Below are 14,595 nucleotides of genomic sequence, written 5' to 3' on the forward strand. Positions count from 1 at the left end.
GATCACTGCAAAAAACATAGCTAGATCAATGCAAAAAACATAGCTAGATCACTGCACAAAACATAGCTAGATCACCGCAAAAAACAAAACTTACACAAGATCATCTGCTGGGACAGAATTGATTACTTTTCCATCTTCAAGCTCTACACTGTATTTGTATGGTAATAACTAAAAATAAAGAATTACTAAATTTTAATTAATTTCGAACTAAAGACCAACACTCTATAAATTTATATTGATAATTATTTTTCAAATTTTTTCTCACAAAATCTCCCTCAGGTTGAACTTCTATAAAAAGATTCACTCCTCTTTGGATTTTTTCTATTCCTTTGGATTTTTTCTATTCAAAAATCTTTTTTTTTTTAAATATTCACAGTTCACTCACTATTTTTCAATACACTGTTTGAATGGTTTTACAATTGTCATTTTTAGTACCTTTTACAACTTGCTGAGAGTCCAGGCTCTGTGCTGATGGCCATACTTTGAGCTATAATGGTTTGTTTTTACAAATTGTGACTTGGATGGAGAACTGTCTCATTGACATTCATAACATATCTTCTTCTATCTATATACATGATATATAATCATTGTGATCTAATCTAAAGAACACTTTTGTTTGATTTTACACAAAGTACAATCCTTGTGATTTACTAGAAATGCATTCACTGGTATTCAATACAAAGTATACTTATTGTGATTTACTAGAAGTATGTTAATAAAATTAACAGGCTATTATTTCAACTTGGAATTATTTTTAATTGTGAAATTTGCATAATTTCTTGTGTTTAAAATTTTGGATAAATTCCATGTTTATTCTGTATTATAAATTTTTGAGCGGTGCATAACACTTTCCACACAAAGTATTTTGTATAGATAGTGTTGTGCGCGGCACAGTACATTCTATTGAAAATGTGCCATCTTCTTTGTAATAGAAATTGTTGTGCGCCGCACAGAACATTATAATACAGAATAAACATGGAATTCATCAAAAATTTCTAGAACAAGAAATTATGCAAATTCCATAATTAAAAATAATTCCAAGTTCAAATAATAGCCTGTTAAATGATCTTACTTTAGGAGGTACCCATTTCTTAGGTGAACTGTCTCTGTTAACTTCTGTTGTAGAGTTCTCTTTATCACTAGATGGTGAGCTGCAATTACTGGTTGGATTTGCCTAGGGAGAAGAGTTAATAATTACTGTACAAACAAAAACAGGTAAATTTTCATAAAATAAAAAAAAATGAATTAAAATGTATGAAAATAAATTAAAGAAATAAAAGTATCCAGTACATATATGACATTGTAGATTATTCCAGTATCCCAGGGATCTCCATGGCCTGTTTAACGATGGCGCCCCGCCATCGTTCAAATACCTTGCGCCATCGTTCAAAATTGTTATCATTTTAAATAGCCCGACGAAATTTTTTTAGCAATTATAATCTAATGCATGTAATTGCATTGCCCTTAGGCTTTTTATATATTATCCAAAAGGCCTGAGGAATATCCGGATTAAGATCGCTAATCACCTGTACCTGAGGAGCTTGTACAGGTAGATCAACAAACAAGACAGGAGAATACTATCTGAAGATAGACGATTCATTTATCGAATTATTCAACTAAGTTTCAGCAAATTTTTATGGTAATTTAGATTAAATAAATAAATTAATAATCCAGTTAGAAAGAAAACAGTTCACTGAACAAGACAGACACATGCTTTTATTTTGACTTACGCAAAATTTTAGCATCCCCCTTTTTTAAGAAGTGCAAAATAAGACGTAACACATTAATATCATTTCATCAAAAATCGCTTGAGTACTGCTGTAACGATAGTATAAAATTACTTTAAAGTTAACTAGAGGCTCTCAAGAGCCTGTATCGCTCACCTGATTCTACTTGGATTTTGAAATCATATAAAAATATAAAATTTGGCTACAAAGTAACAACACTTGACCAGCACCTCATTAAGAAAGGAACATTTAAGCTATGTTTGCTTTCATTCAATTCAGTGGTTCTATGTTAAACCAAGTCCCCTGCTGGAAGCCATCTTGGACGATGGATTGGCTACAAAGTAACAACACTTGGTCAGAACCTCATAAGACACATTCATGGCATGTTTGGTTTCGTTCCATTCAGTGGTTCTCTAAAAGAAGTCATTTGTATGCATTTCCCATAGGGTTCTGTATTAAACTAAGTCCCCCGCTGGCGGCTATCTTGGATGATGGATCGGCTATAAAGTAACAACACTTGGTCAGCACATCATAAATTAGGAACATTCATAATATGTTTGACTTCATTCCATTCAGTGGTTCTCTAAAAGAAGTCATTTGTATGCATTTTCCATAGGGTCCTATGTTAAACTAAGTCCCCAGCTGACGGCCATTTTGGATGATGGATCGGCTACAAAGTAACAACACTTGGTCAGCACCTCATAAGGAACATTCATGCCATGTTTGGTTTCATTCCATTCTGTGGTTATCTAAAAGAAGTCATTTGTATGCATTTCCCATAGGGTCCTATGTTAAACTAAGTCCCCGCTGGCAGACATTTTGGAAGATGGATCGGCTACAAAGTAACACATGGTCAGCACCTCATAAGGAACATTCATGTCATGTTTGGTTTCATTCCATTCAGTGGTTCTCTAAACGAAGTCATTTGTATGCATTTCCCATAGGGTCCTATGTTAAACTAAGTCCCCCGCTGGCAGTCATCTTGGATAATGGATCGGCTACAAAGTAACAACACTTGGTCAGCACCTCATAAGGAACATTCATGTCATGTTTGGTTTCATTCCATTCTGTGGTTCTCTAAAAGAAGTCATTTGTATGCATTTCCCATAGGGTCCTATGTTAAACTAAGCCCCCCGCTGGCAGCCATTTTGGATGATGGATCGGCTACAGAGTAACAACACTTGGTCAGCACCTCATAAGGAACATTCATGTCATGTTTGGTTTCATTCCATTCAATGGTTCTCTAAAAGAAGTCATTTGTATACATTTCCCATAGGGTCCAATGTTAAACTAAGTCCCCCGCTGGCGGCCATCTTGGATGATGGATCGGCTACAAAGTAACAACACTTGGTCAGAACCTCATAAGGCACATTCATGGCATGTTTGGTTTCGTTCCATTCAGTGGTTCTCTAAAAGAAGTCATTTGTATGCATTTCCCATAGGGTTCTGTGTTAAACTAAGTCCCCCGCTGGGAGCCATCTTGGATAATGGATTGGCTACAAAGTAACAACACTTGGTCAGTACCTCATAAGGAACATTCATGCCATGTTTGGTTTTATTCCATTCTGTGGTTCTCTAGAAGAAGTTCAAAATGTAAAAATTTAACGATGACGACGGACGACGAACGCCAGGTGAGCTAAAAAGGAAAAACTTAAAAATATTTACTGTATAGAAATATCGTATCATAATTCTGAATTCATTTCGTAGTTTACAATCAAATTTATACATCCGAATTTCCGGTTTATAATCAGACTCAAAAGATGCATGTTGCATAGCATCAATTTGCTAGATAAAGTCATTAAAACCTTTTCATTTGTCAACATTTGCTTGAAATATTTCTTTAACCTTTTACATTACCCGTACGATTACGAATCGTTTTGTTGTAGCTGCAAATCAGCTTTACTTGTTAGGGGTTCATGACTTCTGAATTTGACAGTGTCCATGAAAAGAAGCTCCACCTGATTTTTAACCCCCATAACAACTACCAAAATTAGCAAAAAAAATTACACGAGGATCTTCATGACAGCTCTTGGTCATTCTCGACTAAGGGCGAGCAAGAAGGCTTGGCAATTGAATGGTTACAAACAGTAATTAATTAATGAAAATATTAATACTTCTATAATGAAAACTCAAATAAATATAATTTAAATAAGCAATGAATTAGCATGTTCACCATTCCTTATATGGAGGGATGAAATACTTTCAATCATACTACACTGTACGGACTAGACACGGTAGACACGGTTTATGATGGTGAAAGTTCCTCCATCGTTCAATTTTCATCCATGGAGATCCCTGAGTATCCATTACAATTTTTTTATTAGAAATGATCTAAGTGTAGACAATTTATATCGTTTGGTGATAGGGTGGTGTGTCATATGTTTTTTTGCAACTGCATGTTGCCCTCTACATCTCTAGATTTCTTTTGGTTATTTTTATCAATAGGTTTCTGTATAATGGATGTATAACCAGTGATTTTGCTAGCGCTCGTCACTTTCGTATTTTACGAAAGAGTTTTCTCATTGACGAAAGTATTTCAAATCAATTTCGTCACTTTAATTTTGAAAGTGTAAAAAAAATTTCGCAATAAAAACTATTAATCTACCTGTCTTCATGTTTTTGACAAGTTTATGACCTCCAGGTAATTAACATTTTTAACAAGTGTTACAAGTTGTGATTATAACTAATCCGCTTATCGCCATCGGATGAGTCACTAATCCGTTAATTATTATTAAAACCCATAATTGAATGACCATCATAATTATTTCCCCAGGAAAATCAGTCAGTTGGCATTTCATTTCAGCAACCAGGAGTATAGTTTCGTCAATTAATCAAAAATGTAACAACCCGGACAGTTCCCATTTGAATTTCAATATTTCCCAAACGATCACAATCTGAAGTTCATTTGTCGTAGATTCATCATTCGAAGGCATTTTCGTCATATTTGATTTAAATTGTCATCAAAAACTTTCAACAATTTCCATTTAAAATAAAGAACTTTAATGTGTTTATTCAAAACTTTCATGAATTAAACAGGTGCTTCCTGTATTGTATTCTACGCATGCGTGAAAGTATTCCTTTGACTATTTATAGACTTTAAAAAACGTAAAATACGAAATCATTTAGAATCAATCAAACAAGAGAGACAAATATATATCTCTTACTAAAGGAATTTAAATAAAAAAATGATAATTTCCTGATGAATCCGGACTCGTTTTGAATTTATTATCCACGTGTCATTTCCCGTTATCGTTTCATTTTAAAACCGAAAGTAGTGAACGTGATCTATTGTTGATTTGTTTACAAGTTCCTTTCAGTCATTATAATAGTTCCAAAAATGATTTTATACATTTCCAACTTGATAGAAATCGATTTAGACCTTTTATATGGATAATGATTATGCAGTGAAATAATCATTGTAAGTTAATTTATGCTATGTCTCTGGTGATTCCTTGTTTTAAAAAATTAGAATCCAACTTTTGTTGATCAGGAATGACCCCTGGAACGAACTGAAGAGAACTTGTGAACTAAATTTCTGGATTCCATGTCAGAATCTTTCATAATAATGGCCAATACAGTCAAATCATACAATAACTGCCAATCATGCTGGTGCCTGTCTGCCTCAATCCCTTAAAATCTGACAAAGTCAAAAGATGAAGCTAGTAATATACATCATTGGTCCCTTGCTTTTACACAAAATAAGGTTGATTTTAATAGTGCGCAAAAGTGACTAAAGCCCTCAAAATCCTAGCTTAAACCCTGTGTATAACCCACATCTATTTTTATTAAGGCCTAAATTAAAACATTGTTTGTTTGCCCTTTTCCGATCTTATGTTTTGAAACAGGGTAGGTAGGTAGGTAAAATATTTTATTTTTTTCCCCAAAAAAATAACTTGACTCGGTATATTTTTTTTCATGTGTAGGCAGGTAGGTATAATATTTTATTTTATAGATACAAAATCTGCATAATGTCATTTTTGTCTGTTTTGCTTTTGCTAACAAGTTTCTGGGACAACGTTTTGAAAAAAAAAATATCATGTAGAATGTGAAGTTAATTCATATGGCTTTTTTTTGCACTACTATTTTGTTTTCAAATATTAAAATAAAGAGCTGTGTCGCATATTTTCAACGTTTATTTATGCCTGGAACTTTGAAGAGTTTTAAATTGCACTAATATTCTGTACTATATACCTTGTGCGCTTACCTCTACCTAAAGGTTTTCTGTAAGAGATAACTTTGTCCTGGTTAAATACGTCGGGGCAGACATACATTACTATTAGAAAAAGTCCCTAGAGTGTTTAAATTTCCGTGAGTGCCCATGTTTCCAATAAAAATGCTACAAAACTTAAACTCAATTGTCACGTATTTTACATCGCATTTATAAATGATTTGTATGGAAAACTTTGGCGATTTTACTGCCAAATATGCTGGTCGAATGCATCGTTAACCATGATAATCATCCTGATCTACGGATCACAAAAGGCCATCCCTACATAAAATACAACGTCCTTTTACACAAAATAGTTTGTACACACGTTAATAATTTTGTATTAAACAAACTGTTTTGTAAATAAACCCTGCTCTTCAAGTGTAAAGATGCAGAGTTAACGTACGTCATATCATTATTTCAAAGCGTTTAACATCGATTTCAAACAAATGCTATATGCAAGTGTTCATGTCAAACGCTCACGTGATACCAAACGGACTAGACCTTATACGATAAAGATAAAACCCGAGGATTCCGGTAAAAAAGTTTTGAGCGGGAAATACTAATATAAGATTTTTGGTAGGACGAAAAAATAAAATAAAATAAAATCTTGCTGGTAAATACAAATAAAAGATTTTCAGGCGGAACGAATTTATAGGGTCGGTCGGTAAAGGGCAAACAAACAATATTTTAATTTAAGCCTAATATTGCAAGTATACATTCTCTCATAATGCTATCTTACCTCAACTCCAGCCTTGTCAATTTTCACAACTTTACCGCTGATTCTGTAGATTAGATATACATGTATATTAGTGAAATAACATACACATCAGCACCAATGACAAGTAAATTCTATCAACATTAAGCTCACATCTTTTTTGCCTGACAGCAATTTTCTAAAATTTAGATGATCATGCTCAAAAGTAACAATCTTAGGGCAACCAATGATATATTATGCCATGTAATATGAAGTTTTCAGACTACAAGTATATACTATGCCTTTTTTCAAAGCCAAAGTTAGAAATGAGGATGAAAATTTCACTGCAAACTTTCCCTATTTCTGAATTTCACAAAGGAGTTCCAAGACTTACCTTTATAAATAAATAAGATGGCCTTTGAATTAAATAAATAAGATGGCCTTTGAATTGACGTTCAACATGAATGGTTATAACTAACACAGGATAATGGCCTGACAAAATAGTTTTCGCTTAGATGTTAAGAGTAACCTTTTTAGTTTGACTACTAAAACACTGTGCCTTTATGTCTTGAAGCTACATGTACCTTCCCAATTGTTTTGACATTCAAAGATTTTTGTCTTGTGAACTTGAAGAAGTCTAATCCAAATGCATTGCAACCATTGAACATGTTGAAACATTTCATATTAAAGACACTTACGTTTTACCCTCTGACTTGACTTTTAAGGAGACCTTTTCATCAATAGACAAAACTTGTTGCACTTTCAGCCATCCCTGGTCAACTAAAGTGTCCAGCACTGCTGTACCTGGTAAAGATGAATATCAATGAAATCGCAATACATTAATATTTAACTGCACTTAGGTGACTGAGATAGCAAGGTCAGTATTGCTGAATCTTCAAGAAGTTAAACAAGATTTCTTTTTTCTCACCAGCAATTCAGTGGTTGTTGCAGTTTTTGATGATAAACTAATATAAAACAGGTCTGTAGCTGAATATTACCATGATTACCACAAATTTAGTTAACCCTTTACTCCATGGATATTTTTTTTTTAAATACTTGATTCGCATAGGATTTTTTTCCGTAAAAAAAATCATCAGGTTTAAAGTGTTAATGCATTGTGAAAACAAATATTTCATCAATGAAATTCAAGTCAGATATTCTCATTAATCTCCTTTTCATATTGGATACAATTTTTTTTAAGTCTGATGCAGACATTTTGGAGACATAGCGTTTCAACTGAGGTACTACACAGGCGTCAAAAGACGTCATTATGGAGTAAAGGGGGTGGCGTCAAAAGGCGTCATTATGGAGGAAAGGGTTAATTTTATTGGTCTGTAAGGATGATTTTACAGGCCTGGCAGCATTTTTACATTGATACATGTTTAGTATGAGGACTGTTGTTGTTGGTTCATATCCATCCCATTTCTTTTTGCATATTAAGGTATTAAATTAGCATTGTTTTCATTTCTTGTTTATGTTTGGGCCTTTTACAGCTCACTATATATTACAAGTTTTTCTCATTGTTGAAAACTGTAGGGTGAACTTCTAATTGCTCTCATTTCCATCGTTTGGAATCTAGGGGTCAGTTGTTTCATTGGCAATCCCACATGTGCCAAATCTTCTTATTTTTAGAGACTTTGTAGAAATTTGCCCCATCTTTGTCGATTCCAAGACTGGATAGTTTGAAAAGACAAAATACACACGAGCTGAAAGATGAAAGACAAATTGGAACTTTAACTTACTGTGGTGCACTAGTTCTAGTACAGACTTTTCATGAACTTTGGGGAAAGTATCTTTCAATGATTTCTTGATAGCTTTTTCTGATTCCCAAGCTGCTTGGTGAGTGAGATTTACGTGGCCGGTACATCTGCAAGTCCAGATTGGCTGTTTATACCATGATAATCGCTTCTCATATTCTCTGAAATCTGTTAAGGAGTTTATTTTCTTGTTTACTTAGCTTTAAGCTATGTGATAAGACAAAATTTAAAATTAAAAAAAATGTTTCACAGCCGGAAAAACATCACAACTAATAAATGTGAAAAGCGAAAGATTTCATATGCTTGTCCTATATCAAATAAAAGGTCGTACACAGCACATTACAATTTTCAAAAGACATTTATCAGACATAGATGACAAAACACAAATTACTATTGACTGTAATAAAAGACATTCACAATGTTTATGAATGTAAGTTACAAATGCACATTAACAAACAATCTGCATTTCTTACAAATGTATATATATACATGATTATGTATTCGAAAGGTTTTATTCATGTGACCAATTCATTTCCATTGACCAATTATCATGATTAGCAAGCTGTTAGCACAAGATTAAAGACTAAGAATTGTTAAAATATCTGTTTGATGTTTACCTACATGTAAATTTATATACATTTGCCCAGAAAACATAAACTGAATTGGCAAAGTTTAAGTAAAGTTCACTACTCTTTCGACAAGAAATTTGAAATTTAATCAATGTAGACAAAATGCAGCATGACTGTGAAAAAACCATTTAAATTATGGATGCCTGCATTTTCTTCACAACAAGTTTCTTGATTTGATAACAAAATTATAATCATTATAATATATACAAGTGTTTTGAACTGACTGTTTGAATATTGGGCCAAATATAGATTATTTATCAGCTGTATTCAGTGTTCTCCCCAGGCTGATATGACGCTGCGGTGCCGCAGCGCCTTCACAATATTTTCATAGATCCCGCAGCGTCTTATTTGGCCGTTGTCCCTTAATACTGATCATGCAGCGTGTTAATTTTCACATTTTTATTAGAAATGTTGGTTAAAATTGTCAAGCTGCTGATCACCGCTGAGAGGTCAGTCAGTGTTACGCAATAACTGATAACAAGTTTTACCTGAGCCACGCTTATCTCAGCCTTATCGGACTATGTTATCATTTAATAGCGTAAATGATTATTAAGAAGATAGATATTTGTAGAGGAAATTTAAAAAAAATAAAAACTTCAGAGCAGAAATTGAAGAAATAGATCGCAAATACATTGTATTTTCGCATCGTGTGTGTGATCACTTGACCATTTAAACAGATTTTTTCATTAGTCGAGAAGAAAAATCTTTTTTAACACGACCAATGAACGCGCCAATTACACGTGATAAATTCGAATACACATGGATAAAGATATTTACGATGAAAATTATGAATGAGAGTATTTGTAGTTGAAAATAATAAAATAGACTTTGATTAAAGATAACTAGGAGTTATTTATTTTAATAGAAAGTGAAAAAATGTTGCTTGTGAGGTAAATTCGTCTCAAACTCGTGTTTTTAGAAATAAAATGATCATTGAGGCCTAAAATAAAATTTCATTTGTTTGGCATTGCCGCCCGACTCACTGCAAAACTTGCCGCCACAATAATTTTTTTGCGTTTCAGAAATTTATTTCTTTTTATTTAAAAAAAATCGAAATTGTGCCGGAAATTGATCGTATCCGCCGAGTTTGTTCCTGGCTTTACTTATTTCAAATCATGATCTTAAAAGCGCTTGCCTTACACTGTATTGGGAGCAAACATTTAAATGACATAGAAAAGAAAAAGTCTACCAAAAGTAATGTCAAAGAGGTCGGCATCTCCCTATGCTGCAATGCATTGGTTAAGGGAGATGGATTTTATCAAAAATCAATTTTCAGCTATTCTTTGAAAAAAACGTTCTGAGAGACCTTGTAGAGGACTCAATTTTAGCTTTTGTAAAGCAGAAACAGATGATTTCTTGACTTTGTTGCTTCATGAGATAGAAATTTTTCACCGGGACATCACAGAACAAATATGTGTGGCTCTTACATTTGTTGAACTTATTAAATATTTGAAATTTATCATTGACAAATTTTCCCTTGAACCAGAGAACAAAGTATCTACCATAGTCAGAACCACAATGATGCATTCAAGATAATTATGGCTGTAAGCACCAAAGCTTAAAGACCATTTACAGGTTTATAGTAGTTTTGTACCAGTAGATGCTAGCCTGGAACAAAACATACATATTTTAAAGACTAGCATCTTGTGTCAATTGAAGTACTTCCCCTTTTCTTGCCTTTCTTCTTAACATGAATAAGATAATTCTTAAAACATAAAAGATACTGACAGAAACATATTTATAAATGTATCCAGTGTACTAGTGATGAATAAAATCCCCTCCTTTTCCACAATTCTAAGGGCTCATTAATTTATCTGTATTCATGTAATGCATGTCCAGAGTTCTGTTAATCAAACAAGCATTACAACCCATAATTTATTTATCTGCAAAAATTGTCTGTCCTGCTGCATATTTCCATTTTGAATTTATCATACGTTTTAAACCTATCCCTGAAAAATCTTGCACTTGGATAATATTAGTATAAACACCATGTCTATTTGTGCAAACCTTCCAAATTTTTAATATTTTGCTATCCTAATTTGGAACAGATCCTTTATCCTCAAAACTTATCAGGGACAGTAGGCGTGTTTGTATGGTAGTTCGTCACACCTTACATGTATGATTACTAGCCTCTAGGTATTGGTTTGAGTCCTAGTTCGGCAGTTGTAAAATTAAGGTTTGATTTTCATGTCAGATGTGATAAGGTTAGTCAGTTTCCTCCCACAGAACATGCAGAATGGCATTTTCCTTCAAGTACTACGGTTTAGTACGGCACTAAAACTGACTGCCATGAAATTACCCATATGGTTTAGAAAATGATGTTTATAAAACCAAAGCAAACAATCAAAGTTTTAAATCTTTGTCCATTTGTACAAGGAGCCGTAGTGGTTGAGCCATTTAACTTATGGTAATTTTACCAAACTGTGACCACAACTTCAAGATGTGACATCAGGCCTCTGTTCGATGGGCAGTCCCACAATAAAAGTTCAATTTTCACGTCATACATTTTATATGGTTAATTTGTCAGTTTCCTGCCTCAGTTCTGTGTTTTTTTCTGGGTACTTTGGTTAACTTTGCCAATAAAACTGACTGTCTTACGTGAAATTATCAATATGATGTAGAATGTGACATTGATGGTTGACCCCTTTCAAAGAAACCACCAGCATGTACACACAACAATGCTGCAATGCTTTAGACAACATTGATCTGGAGACTTCATGATTTACCATGTTTACATGTATAAGGCTTTTAAATGTAAAAAAAAAAAAAAAATCCCTACCTACCTACCCACCTGCTAAAAAGTTGTATACCAAATATCTTAACGGTAAACAGTAATCAATTTTATAAATTCTAAATGAACATGTTCTCTGCTAATAACAAAGGGTTGACTTCTAAGCTAAAGGCATGGAAGTAGATTTTTTTTTCAACCAAATGACTTCTAATGAAAGGGGGAAAACACCTTCCTCTACACTGTCAGTAGAAGTAGATGCCATTGCGTCTTCTACCAACCGAGCTAAAGTTTAGTACAAAAATGTAAGTGTTAACAGCAAGCACCATGTTTCTGGTTTCAATGACAAATGGCTGACTGAGTTTTTCATGGCTTATAAATGTTAAAGGGGGTATAAGCAAAAGTTATTGTACATTTGTTGTAAGAGGGGGTATTCAACCCTATTAAAAGAGGATAAAGACAAAATTGAGGAACAGACTGTCCAACAAAATAACACTATCTTGAAATAATATAATCCCTAGAAAGAGCAGAGAGTACAGAGATGAATATTTATATTTTGACTTCTTTAATTGACTGAATATGAATAACTTGTATGCTTAAAATCAATTCATTTCATATATATATTCTTGTAATTCATTAATACTCTGCATTATTAAACACATAACACAAAACATTATTATTCATACAGCATATCATGATTTATAACTAATTGCTCCAGATCACATAAGTTCACTCTAAAAAAAGAGTTACACGCCCTTGAATTTTGCACCTTAAAAAAATCCTGGGGAGAACACTGGGTCACTATTGGTCTTAGCTGTGCAACCTAGGTCCTTGCAATATGTTTGCCAATTTGCAGTATCTATAGGCAGCAAACTGTCAAAAATTATAATAAGGACATGTATAATAGCTATGATTCCACAGCTATATAGACCTTACTCCTTTTGAAAATCAGTGCCGCTAAACAAGATTTAATTTCTTGAACTATACACCTTATCGCCATTTGTCCGCCATTACTGCATATCACACAGGTTCCCTTAAAATTTTGACATCAAAAAACAAAATATCTGATGCCACAATGGAAAAGTGATTGTTGTATGCGTCAAAAGTTCAAGCGGCCGGGTCAGCTGGGATTAGCGATAAGGTGTATTGACGTTGTACAACAATCACTTTTCCTTTGAGACATCAGATATTTTCTATTATTTTTAGTGTTGGATAATCGTTCGAAATTATCAATGGATTATCTATTACTACATGTTTGTATCAGTTGTCAGCAACCAATGTAACTGACTATTAGTTACTAGGCCCAACCAACTGACATCTGACCAATTCTGATCATCGGTACAATGCTATCTAATAACAGACTACACGAAATACGTCGGACCGTCGGACAAATCCGGTGAATAATGGATCGGTCTGGTAAAATTTTGTTGAATTCCGGTCCGAATGTCCGGTGTTTTTTTTCATGGATTTTCTAACATTCTAGCAAAATTGCCAAACGATCTCAAATTCATTTTCATCTTTATTATTCATCACAGCGATGTTTATTTTGTTCAACCGCTAGCTTTATGCCGAACATCGCCAACCAGTAATGTGTAAATCCGGGTAAAAACATATCTGACTGTCAAAAACAACAATGGATGCCATCATTGGCACAACCGGAAATGTAAATAAAACCGGATCAGATTCTGGGAACGGATAAGGATAATTCCGGGTTTGCCGATTTAAATACAATGAATGAATAAAAATCCAAGCAGATCACAAAATTTAGTTATGAAATATAACCACAAGAATTGAAAACCAAAAGATATATGAAAAAGAAAGAAGAAACAGGAAATAATATTTTATACAGAAACTCTAAATTATGTTTAGTTCAACAAACATTGTCAAAATCCAATAAAATGGGACATTACTCTTCACTGAAATGCATTCAAGCAATTGTGCATCATAACAATATTCCCTCTTGTTACATCATTTTGTTTTAATTTGTGCATTTTGGGGAGGAGTAGGGCACAACAAAGTCATATGTTTATTGTTTTTCGTCGGATAATATACAATTAGATGTAAAAAAAATTGGTCTGGTAAAATTTCATTCGGTCTGGTAAAGCTAGGATGCTTGCCAGACCGAATGTCCTGTAAAAATAAAATTCATTCGCGTAGTCTGTAATAATGGCAGGCAAATACATTGTAGTGATAAGGCGTATTGATCCTCGACTTGTAGAATCAACTCTCATGTGACCCTGCTTGTACTGTGTCCAAACCTGCTTAGAAAATATCAATACTGTATGACAAGGAGAAAATATATATTATCCTCTATAAACAATTAACTATTAGGTAATGAAACAATACAGAGGTGAAACAGAAAGTGTGAAAATGCTTGAGTTGAACGTGTTTTGCGCCAAAACATGTAAATAACATGACAACAACTATCAAAACACAACATATCTGAATTCTAAATGATAGAATGGGTTGAGATTTTGATAGTTTTAATGTTATTTTTCATTGTGTTTGAATATGAACATCAATACGTCTTTATGCAAACTTCGCGATTTATGTGCGCCGCCATATTGAATTGGACAGGTGATTGTTTAGCAAGGATACTGCTTAGATTTGAACTGTTCTTTGGTGTGTGGGATTATATATACGGTCTCATCTGGTTGAATATCTGTTAGGGGTTTCGAACAAACGAACGGTTTCTTTCCTAACAGTGGCATTATTACAGAATTCCATAAAATACCGCCTTTAATTTACACCATTTGAAATCTGGCGGGTTCTAGCGGAAGCAAAATATCTACAAAGTCACATGATCAATGGTAATTTTTCTTTTCTAAATGCACGTTAAACATAAATCCA

General features: G+C 33.6%; 1 protein-coding gene across 1 annotated transcript in view; it reads right to left on the reverse strand.

Moving 5' to 3' along the window:
- LOC139481942 (tyrosine-protein kinase BAZ1B-like) overlaps nucleotides 1-14,545 on the reverse strand; it is a 59,232-nt gene extending 44,687 nt beyond the window's left edge. The window contains exons 1-6 of the mRNA XM_071265521.1: nucleotides 14,344-14,545; nucleotides 8,374-8,549; nucleotides 7,330-7,435; nucleotides 6,677-6,719; nucleotides 1,073-1,174; nucleotides 95-168 (exon numbers count right to left, since the gene is read on the reverse strand). Of these exons, the coding sequence (XP_071121622.1) occupies nucleotides 95-168; nucleotides 1,073-1,174; nucleotides 6,677-6,719; nucleotides 7,330-7,435; nucleotides 8,374-8,549; nucleotides 14,344-14,456 (614 nt within the window). The 5' untranslated portion in view covers nucleotides 14,457-14,545. The remainder of the gene's footprint in view (nucleotides 1-94; nucleotides 169-1,072; nucleotides 1,175-6,676; nucleotides 6,720-7,329; nucleotides 7,436-8,373; nucleotides 8,550-14,343) is intronic.
- Between the last annotated feature and the right edge of the window lie 50 nt (nucleotides 14,546-14,595).

This window comes from Mytilus edulis, chromosome 7 (genome assembly GCF_963676685.1).
Source record: "Mytilus edulis chromosome 7, xbMytEdul2.2, whole genome shotgun sequence".
Lineage (NCBI taxonomy): Eukaryota > Metazoa > Mollusca > Bivalvia > Mytilida > Mytilidae > Mytilus > Mytilus edulis.